This window comes from Cyclopterus lumpus, chromosome 22 (assembly GCF_009769545.1).
Source record: "Cyclopterus lumpus isolate fCycLum1 chromosome 22, fCycLum1.pri, whole genome shotgun sequence".
Classification (NCBI taxonomy): domain Eukaryota; kingdom Metazoa; phylum Chordata; class Actinopteri; order Perciformes; family Cyclopteridae; genus Cyclopterus; species Cyclopterus lumpus.
In genome coordinates, this window is record NC_046987.1 from 14,225,907 (window position 1) to 14,236,154 (window position 10,248).

The following is a 10,248-nucleotide window of genomic DNA, read 5'->3' on the forward strand; positions in this document are numbered from 1 at the left end:
ATGGTGGCCAATAGACAATGGAACATTTCAATAAAGTTTGTTAATGGTCCTTTGTTAAATATTTTTTGCAATAATTGCACAATAGTAATTCTCGACCTTAAAGCAAAGCTACTATGACTCCCACCCTGCAGACGCCTCAATTAAGCAAATTAATCATCCTCATGTTCTAGGATCGTGCTCCAGCTAGTGAGCTTTTCGACAAGTGCAGACCAAAGTTTACTGGGCTTGTGTTGTATCTCCAATTAAGGGACGTCTCTTTTATCCCTCCAGGACACAAACAGGGAAACGCATTGTTCTAATTAAATTATGCCTGCTCGTTAAAGGGAAATCCCACTCTTCTGTATAATTATGTTCAGTAAACTGAAGTAGTGGACAGTATCACAGAATGTACCCAATGGTTTTCATGAATTTGCAGAGGAGATAAAGACTTCTTGTTTTAGACCAGATCCCAGTTCATTTCCTTACCTCTGGACATGGTGGCACAGCACGTATCGGGAGGTGCTCAAACTTCACTATTCAGTTTCTTTCACGGACATCAAAAAAAATATCATTTGGAATCCTCTTAACATAGGTTTTTCTTTAATCGTGGGGAAAACAGTTTATTCATTACCTGTGCATAGGTTGTCTTATGGAGACTAAAGTCATAACTGCTTAAAGGCAATCGGTACATTATGTGACACACTCAATAACTGGAGGTACAAATATAAACCCTCAGGGATTTACACCGTGGTTACACTCGAACATGGTTCAGATGCAGAGTCCCTTTCTTTTTGTTCGTCATCCATGTTGACAACACACTGCCTCTTTCTTTGCCCCAGTTCCCCCACGTCTGCTTCAGGGAAACCCAGCTTTCTCTTGTAAATCGATCGGAGGTTACGGGGGCAGGGGGATGTCTCAGAGGAGCTATCCAGCCTCTGGGACAAAGTCCCTTCCACTGGGGTTACAGGTCCAGGTAAGTGAGATGTGGAGGGCATTGTAACGTTTAAGCCTGAATCATTAAATTGGCAATGCATTTCTATGTCCATGGTTTGGCTGTGCACTGTTGAATCATTGGCCATTTCCTCTGTAAGAGCTCTATAACCATCCCTGTCACAATGGGAGGGCATGATGTCAGAGTCACTCCCACATTTCATCTGAACATCCAAAAGATGTGGCTGCGGCTCCGTTACGGGATCACTCGTCCCATTTTTCGCCACTTCTCTGAGGGCAGCAGGGTGATGAAAGAGAAATCTCCTTCTCCTACCCAAGAACCGAGAGCCTCCACTTTTTCCCTGCTGCCTCGTTTGCCTGCTGGAGACACCCACATCAAGGTTTGACTCGTCAGAATCCTCGGAGCTCCCGTCGTATGGGTCCAAAAACTAAAATCACAAGCACATATGCATGCATTCATTCATAAAACATATAGAACAGCAGGATGCCTTTGTGGCAGAAAGGGGGCGGATTAGACAAAGGAGAGTGCTTACCAAAGAATAACAGCCATGCCTTCCTGCAGATGTGCGTGTTAATGGCAGTGTTCGCCGAAAGGTCCCACTCTCTGGTGTACTGCTCACACATCCCTGCTCAACAAGGAATTCAGTGATTTTTCCATCGACAAGTGATTCATTTCTCAAATCAAAAAGCTCAAGCCTACTGGAGCCCATTCAATGTTTTCCCCTCCCAAACGATGTTACTGAAATCACAAAATAAATAAAACTGTAGCACCACACATACACACTATGTGTGTATGTGTGGTGCTAAGATAATGGGCCTGTGGAGTCAGTTTCTGGGAAAGAAACTCAATTTGATCCCATTTTAGAACTGAATTCATGGAGATATCCAATAGAAAATGTCTTATGTTTGGGACTGGGTGCATGTAAAATATATGTATACAATAAGTTTACATTGCCAACTATCTATATGTATGTATTGTGTGTGTGATGGTCACATTCAAAAATAAAGGAATACCATAGTGCTGGTATCCGACCACCTTGGACTGATCTCTGAGTCAGAATCAGTGCTGGACTCCACTTTACACAGCTCCTTAAAGAAAACAGAGGTCACTCCATCCACATTTATCAAACGTCAAAGCAGGAAAACAGTTCAATTCATGTGGTTTTGAATTTTCAGGGGACAGAGCCCTCTCAATATGGTAATGAAATGTGGCTAAATGATTTATCTTACCATATATTTGAAAGCAAGCTTGTCCATATTGTTGGGAACATGTCTATCCCTGTGATCTAATTGGTAAACAAATATGAATGTATAGTGCAATAATGCATTTAAAAACACCAAACATAGTACATACTACAAATTAAAAGTTAGCATCCTAAGTTTTTAATTTTGCAATAAGTATATATATTTTAATATATTGATACCTGGAGATGTCGTCTTCAGAGTTGTCCTCTTCCACCATATAACATGGCATATAGCGCACACTTATTTGCACCGTGATGAAGTAAAACTACGATGCATTTGTGTTGTTGTCAGGTAAAAGGCAAATCAATCAACCAGCAGAGTGCCAGGTGCTTTGATGTGATGCAGCAAAGTTTGGCCACAGGTGATCCGTCGTTAGTAGCGTTTGAACGAGTTCAAAACGTCACTTAGTTTGCTAATTAAAAGATGTACACACGTTAGTAGCGTTTGCACGAGTTCAAAACGTCACTTAGTTTGCTAATTAAAAGATGTACACACGTTAGTAGCGTTTGCACGAGTTCAAAACGTCACTTAGTTTGCTAATTAAAAGATGTACACACGTTAGTAGCGTTTGCACGAGTTCAAAACGTCACTCAGTTTGCTAATTAAAAGATTTAAACAAAATAATACGTCCGTCCGGTGATTTCTTTTCAAAATAAAACCTGCGTTGAGCCCGCTGCTTTTGCTACTAATGAACGACAATCTAAATGTCAATTGAAATCATCATAACTGCCTTATCGTTGCTTTTTTTTTTTTAAATGTGTATTTTGTAAAACGTATTTAAAGAATTTCTAAATGTATACTGTAACGGACCGAGTGAAATGCAATGTTAACCTGTTATGTTAGAAGTGTTTATAGGAAGACGTTGTTCTAGATAAGAAGATTGGTTATAGCAATTACCGAGTTCAGGAGGTCAGTGAAGGTTTCATGACCTGTGTAGCTGTGAAACCTGTCAATCATCCTAGCTACCTGTGGGGGTGGGTGGGACACGAACACGAACGTACCTTTGATTGGCAGAGCGAGTGAGGTGGGATTGTGTTACCAGCCTGTTGAGAGTTAGTTTATATCTCAATTATTACTTTCTAGCTCATAGTTTCGACTTTATATCTCATAATTATGTAATTATGACTTTGCCATGGGGATATATATCCCTTTCTCTGTCAGAAATGGGCTTCCATACTTTCCCCCAAATACGTTCATATAAAGTAATATATGGTTTGGAATTTGGTTTAATCCTGCGATATTTACTGTGGCAAATGTGTTATTCTAAAATAGCTCCAGTCTCCTCATCCAGTTCCCCGGTGAACCATTGGGGGGAACGGGAGAGTCGGAATGCCCGCTACATGGCCCCCGCTACACCGCTCCCTGTGCGTAAGATCCGGCCTGGGGGAAAGGGATGAATGTTAATTTCAAAGATGGCGGCGGAGGGAGGAGGGAAGGAGATGAACGAAATTAAAACTCAGTTCACCACTCGGGAAGGCGTCTATAAACTCCTCACTCACTCCGAATACAGCCGCCCCAACAGGGTGCCTTTCAACTCGCAAGGCTCCAACCCCGTCAAGGTCTCCTTCGTCAACGTCAACGACCAGTCGGGCAACGGCGACCGGATCTGTTTCAATGTGGGCCGTGAGCTCTACTTCTACATCTACAAAGGCGTTAGAAAGGTAGCGAGCTAACGTGGCTTTTGTCAACGGACATTCGTGATACTGCACGTCAAAAAGCGGCCCCGCTGCCCCCGCTGTTGCTGAACTCCGGGCTCGCGTTGGACGTATTAAATAACTCTGACAGGTGCTTGACTTTGAAATTAGCTCGCAGCTAGTTAGCTTGATGCTAAGTTGGCGCTAGCGCTAGCCAACGCAACTAGCTATCGTTAGCGGCAGATGACATAGTCCGAGGCCGGGGTGCTGAATCTCGTCTCTCGCTCCGTTTTACTTGTTACTGGGTGTTAGGATTCGTGAGTGTGGACAACGGTCGACGGGGTAAAGCCGACTCAAGTTGTCAGGGTTGGCATGGGTGCCGTGGCGGTTAACATTGTGACGTTAGTTTGTGGTGACAGTTCCTTCGGGTTCCACCCGAAACCCCTGTCGACGCCTTTTTGACTGAGGGGAGTCGATACAATCGCAATGCTGTGGACAGTCGTTAACTGCTGCCGTGTCCCTTTTTTAAATAATGGCTCTTAGCTCTGGGGATGTGTCTCATCAGACTAGGCTGACTTGCTCTGTTCGTAGGGAAATGCTAACGTTAGTTCGTTGTGACATTTGTGGTGTAGCGTAGAGTTTGGTAGACCTAACTGCAAGTTCGGTCGAGATAATCGTCTTTGAAGGCACCATAATTGCACAGTATGTATTTAGTATGTCGCTAACAATAATTCGTGGTTATGATGGTGGGTCCCGACAAATATGTCAAAAGAGATAACTAAGTGAAAAAAGTTGCATTTGAAAAGAAATTCATGAAGCAGTCGTATATATTTTGAAACTAACCCGGCATCAAGTGGTTTCAGCTGACATCACAAGTTGATGGGAATCATCTGATTTCTAACTTGTGTCATGGCTTATACATTACTCGCACTGAAACATGTGCATGTCATGTGTTTCATCATCCCACTGGCTAAAGGCTGAACTAACGTAACCGTAAAGAATTACAGAGTTTGTAGGACATTTGTAGAGCAGTTACATGGCTACGTGTTTTTTTCTTTTTTTTTTGTTTCTCATATGTTGTACAGATTGTGAAGCTGTCTAAGGTTAATGTGTGGAATTTGGCTAAACAAATATAATATTACTAATAATATATTTGACAATTGGTGAATCTATCAGATCATATTATCCGATTTATTTTCTGTACGTATCTCCTTTACCTTACTTCAAAGTATCCTTCACCACTCTTGACATAAGCTTATTGTCTAACCTTTGTGCTGATATTGTTAATCATCAAAGTACTATCCTAATGTCCTGCGTGATGTAATTTGTCATAAGAGCTTTGACTACTCTTGATTTGAAATACCTCTTTAAAACATGTTTTGACATAGGTCACTGAGGCGAGACAGAACCACTTAATGTCTCATCTAACACATTTCCATTCTTCCAGTGGTGTAAACTGTCGATCATTAACTAATAGAACTGTTGTTATACTGGTTATCTGCAGTATATACCATGGTGTATTGTTCACTGCAGTAAAAATAATGTTTACCTGACATAAAAAAAACTAACTGTAAATCATAAAGAATGATTTCTAACCTTCGATCCTTGAGTCCTTTCTCTTTTTGCTCAGTGACTGTCGCCTATTTGACATGTTGCAAAAGGTCATACAGAATTATTGAGTTTAGCTGTCACTTCTTGTGTACTTTGGTTGCCAGATACTTGACTTAAGAAAGCTTTAAACCGACTTTAAATAACATTGTCCCTTCATCTCCTCTAAAGTTCGTGCCAATGTGTTTTGAAATGAAGCACAGAAAGAAATGTAACCGCTCACTCTGCTCCGATAGATTATTATTGACAGTTCAACCAACAATAGCCTTCGTCATGCAACACAGTGAAGTCATTTTAGATATTTTTGTCATTTCATGTGCATTTCCTCTTTCTCTCCTCAGGCTGCTGACCTGAGCAAGCCCATAGACAAGCGCATCTACAAGGGAACGCAGCCCACCTGCCATGACTTCAACCACCTCACAGCCACAGCGGAAAGTGTGTCCTTGCTGGTGGGTTTTTCTGCTGGACAGGTACAGCTCATTGACCCGATCAAGAAGGAGACGAGCAAGCTCTTCAATGAGGAGGTAGGTGACTGAGGGATGGAGGTTAGATTAATACGAGTTGTGTGTGTGAGGTAGAGGGAAAATTGGGAGAGGCAGTGGATTTCAATATAACATGTTTCACAAAGTCAGTTATTGTAGTACTGTTGATTTTGTCAGATAGGGATCTGCGTATTTCTTTCTGCCATTTCAGGTTTAAATTTATCTTGTCCAATCCCACATAGATGAATGAACTTGTGGCCCTGCAAGAAAACCACGAGTTGGGCCACAACAAATTTGGATGTATAAAAATGATCCCCAACAAGATTTCAAATACTTTTCCCGTATTGCTTCTAAACTGTTGTGTAATTGTAATGTATCCTTATAGTAAATTGAGGATTTAAAGCATCTGAATAGCAAAATGTTGCCATGTTTAAAGGATTTCCCATAGCCTTTCTTTTACTATGTACTGCTATTTGTATTTTACCTGCCTCACACCTTTTTAAACAGAATATTACCAAAAGTGGCCCATTTAAATAAAACTCTAAACTTTGATTTCTTGATGATACTGTGCTGATATTTATTTTTCACTCTCTCCTTCTGCTCTCTCCTGCCAACTGCCCCTCAAACCTCAACTGCCGATCTCTCCTGCCAGAGACTAATAGACAAGTCCAGAGTAACCTGCGTGAAATGGGTGCCGGGTTCTGAGAGCCTGTTTCTGGTCTCTCATGCCAGTGGGAATATGTACCTGTACAACGTGGAGCATACTTGCGGGACCACGGCACCACACTACCAGCTGCTTAAACAGGGAGAGAACTACTCTGTACACACCTGTAAAAGTAAATCCACACGGAACCCTCTCCTTAAATGGACAGTAGGCGAGGGGGCTTTGAATGAGTTTGCCTTCTCTCCAGATGGGAAGTTCCTAGCCTGTGTTAGCCAAGACGGCTTCCTACGAGTCTTCAACTTTGACGCGGTCGAGCTTCATGGCACCATGAAGAGCTACTTTGGTGGCTTGTTGTGTGTGTGCTGGAGCCCTGATGGAAAGTACATAGTGGCAGGTGGAGAGGACGATTTAGTGACTGTGTGGTCTTTTTTGGACTGCAGAGTCATTGCCCGAGGTCACGGGCACAAGTCATGGGTTAGCGTGGTAGCATTTGACCATTACACCACCAGCGTGGAGGAGAGTGACCCAATAGAGTTCAGTGGCAGCGACGAGGACTTCCAGGATCAGATGATCCACTTTGGACGAGACCGGGCCAACAGTACGCAGTCTCGACTCTCAAAGCGCAACTCCACGGACAGCCGGCCTGTTAGTGTCACATACAGGTTTGGGTCAGTGGGCCAGGACACTCAGCTGTGCCTATGGGACCTCACGGAGGACATCCTTTTCCCCCATCTTCCGCTCTCACGGACGCGAACACACACTAATGTGATGTATGCTACCAGCCCCCCTGCGGGTGCTACAATAATCACTAACACCTCTAGTAACACTACTAATGGAAACAGCAGTGGTGCCAATACTCCTGGCATTAACTCCCTCTCTACTGCATTACCACGCTCCAACAGCCTACCCCATTCAGCCAGCACCACAGCAACGGCAAACAATACCAACAAAGCTGGCGGTGGCATCGGCAGTGGTATTATGGACAGTGCCATTGCGACTGGTGTGAGTAAGTTTGCCACGCTGTCACTCCACGATCGGAAGGAACGCCAACACGAGAAGGACCACAAACGCAACCACAGCATGGGTCACATCAGCAGCAAGAGCAGCGACAAGCTCAACCTGCTGACCAAAACCAAAACGGACCCTGCTAAGACTCTGGGCACTCTGCTGTGCCCGCGCATGGAGGATGTGCCCCTCCTTGAGCCCCTCATCTGTAAAAAGATAGCACACGAGAGACTGACTGTACTCATATTTTTAGAGGACTGTTTAGTGACTGCTTGTCAGGAGGGATTTATTTGCACATGGGCGAGGCCAGGCAAAGTGGTAAGTTCTTTTTAATGTAGGAAATGTGGGGGAAAAGTGTCTTAAGCTGTCCTTAACTCAGTTGATGGGCTGTAACTAAAGGCGAGAAATATTCTGAAGGCATAAAATAAAGCTTTTTTTAGCTTTTATAAGTCAGACGGTCTATTTCTGCAGGCAGGCGAGTAACATATCAGAGTTGTTTAATGTACATCTGCTTTCCAATGAAATACGCATAATGCCTACGTTTCAAATCTAACAAAGGCTTTAACAATATTAGTCCAGTTATATAATACATTCTGATAAGGAGGATTTCCTGTGTAGACCTGTGAGGGGGGGGAACAAGACGTTAATCCATATGAAGTGTGTTCATTATAATCATCCCACAATGCATAGCAGCATAGCCAAGAAATCATCTGCATACACTTTCACATTTCAGCTTTTATGCAAATGGATCTGTATTGGCCCAAATAATGTCTGCAGTTCCTCACATGCTTCCAGCTTAATGTGTATACTCCCTGATACGCTTCCCTTTTTGTCTGAGTTGAGACAGAACGAAGCACATGACAGTCTGGATCTGGAACATACAGGCTAGTTAGTCTATTGAGATGTTACTACATTAACAGGTGCTCGAGGCAGGCATGCCCTTGTAATGTCCTGAAACAGAACACAGACAATGCCGTGATATTGAGGAGTACACCACCACCAGCAGCTGTACATGATGCAGCAGTGGGATGAGATACTAACCGCATAATACAATAAAAGTGCACTTAGAATTCAGTAAAAGGAAATAAGTTCAAACAAACCTTATTGTTTATTTTTAAGGACCGAGTGTGTAATAGTAGAAGTGCAATAAAATGTAATGCTCAACTTTTTGTAAATCTGCCCTGTAAAAGAAAAAAAGAGGACAAAAATGGCCTCGACGGTCTGATCAAGAGGTTCTAAAAGGTGCCTGGGGGAAGAAGAAAAAAGTTTATCTGGCCGTGTACATTAGAAGTGCCTTGATCAAGCAAACCTTTCACACACTGCATACTCGGCATCCACTTTGACTGCTCTGCACACCTTTTTAAATGCAGGGGTCTGGGATATGGAAAGAAGAGGCTGATTTTTAATGAGCTATTTGTTGCTTGATTTCTTTGCTACAGTGTGTCAACTTTCCCAATGCAAATCTCCTTGTTTTCCTTTTTCCAGGGTTTATTGTCATCCCAAAACCAAGCCAGCTCTCCCAGTGGAACAGTAGTATAGCCACAATAGTTCTGCTGCTAAAGAACCCTGCAACCCAGAGTCTGATGCTGCTCTTCACCCTGCAAGCATTGCAAGTTTTCCTTTTCTTTTATAACCACCCCCCGATTTTGTTAATGGCTTTTTTCTGTTTTTGTTTTTCGTTTATCACTCATTTGACCTAGAAGAGAAATGAAGCAAGAAAAGGTGTGGTGCAATTGTCGACTATTGGTGCTAATGTACTAATGTTCTCTGGAGTTTTAACACATTTTAGATTTTTTTTAAATCGTTCTTTCTTTTCAAATACCGTCAGACTGTTGTCCCCTCTGGAAATAGAGCTTTGCTTTTGTGAGATGCGAACCAGACAATTGTGGTTTGAGATTAAAGGGATAGTTCATTTAATTTTCATAATCTCTGTTCTCTTTTCTCTTAACCTTGTAGTGGGTGTAGCCTAGTCTTGGCTCAGGGTTACGTTACTGACACAAATGTGATTTTTGAATGAACTATCCTTTTACCACCAAGTGCGTAACCATCTGAAAGTTTTGCATCCATCCACATTTACCCACCCCTTTTTTTTTGAGTAGAATCTCACCATCAACAACTTTGCACTGATTTTGTTATTATGTTTGTTTTTATAACTACTCTAATGGAACAAAAAAAGAGGGTTGAGGACCGCCTTGTTGCACTGGGCTTTATCATCCTCCGTCTTTAAATCTGAATCTATAAAGTTGGATGCTGCAATCAGTCTTTTTAAAGAAAAAAATGTTTGCACTTAATTTAGTTTCTTAGAAGAAAATGGCTTTACATTTTGGGTGTGCTCAGAACTCACAGATGGCTAATAACAGTAGGTGAAGAAAAATGATAAACAATTAAAACCTTTATCTATTGATCATTTATTTCAGATTAAAATCTGCTTTGTATCATAATGTGCATATTGTAATTAATTGATTTGATGGGGCCCTAAGCAAACTACCATTACTCCAGTGGAAGTTTTGTCATTGATAGTTATATTTCTAAAGCCTAAAGTATACATATTAATAATATTAAAATAATCTTGAATACACCGTTTTCTGTTCCTTTTGTCGTTCACCCACATCTACTGTATTTACATAAAAAAGCTTTAATGCTTCTGGCTTGGAAATTGCTTACATTGTCATAAGTGCCA

At 42.0% G+C, this 10,248-nt stretch overlaps 2 protein-coding genes across 6 annotated transcripts; one reads left to right on the forward strand and one right to left on the reverse strand.

Annotated features, from left to right (window-relative positions):
- Positions 1 to 562: 562 nt before the first annotated feature.
- LOC117725181 lies at positions 563 to 4,691 on the reverse strand. Of its 4 annotated transcripts, none has more exons than XM_034525198.1 (7): positions 4,653 to 4,688; positions 3,177 to 3,218; positions 2,355 to 2,587; positions 2,161 to 2,216; positions 1,945 to 2,019; positions 1,464 to 1,556; positions 563 to 1,358 (listed from the first exon to the last, which is right to left on the reverse strand). In XM_034525198.1, exons 4-7 carry the CDS (start codon positions 2,185 to 2,187, stop codon positions 720 to 722), a joined length of 834 nt encoding a protein of 277 aa, XP_034381089.1. In that variant the 5' UTR covers positions 2,188 to 2,216; positions 2,355 to 2,587; positions 3,177 to 3,218; positions 4,653 to 4,688; the 3' UTR covers positions 563 to 719. The 4 variants fall into 4 exon arrangements, with proteins under 4 accessions (XP_034381089.1, XP_034381088.1, XP_034381090.1 ...); XM_034525197.1 differs by lacking the exon at positions 4,653 to 4,688 and adding an exon at positions 3,421 to 3,530; XM_034525199.1 differs by lacking the exon at positions 3,177 to 3,218 and having other exon boundaries at positions 4,653 to 4,691.
- wdr20a (WD repeat domain 20a) lies at positions 3,456 to 10,144 on the forward strand. 2 transcript variants are annotated; one of them, XM_034525192.1, is made up of 4 exons: positions 3,456 to 3,836; positions 5,759 to 5,941; positions 6,552 to 7,886; positions 9,054 to 10,144. In XM_034525192.1, exons 1-4 carry the CDS (start codon positions 3,573 to 3,575, stop codon positions 9,105 to 9,107), a joined length of 1,836 nt encoding a protein of 611 aa, XP_034381083.1. In that variant the 5' UTR covers positions 3,456 to 3,572; the 3' UTR covers positions 9,108 to 10,144. The 2 variants fall into 2 exon arrangements, with proteins under 2 accessions (XP_034381083.1, XP_034381085.1); XM_034525194.1 differs by lacking the exon at positions 3,456 to 3,836 and adding an exon at positions 4,024 to 4,511.
- The last annotated feature ends 104 nt before the right edge of the window (positions 10,145 to 10,248 follow it).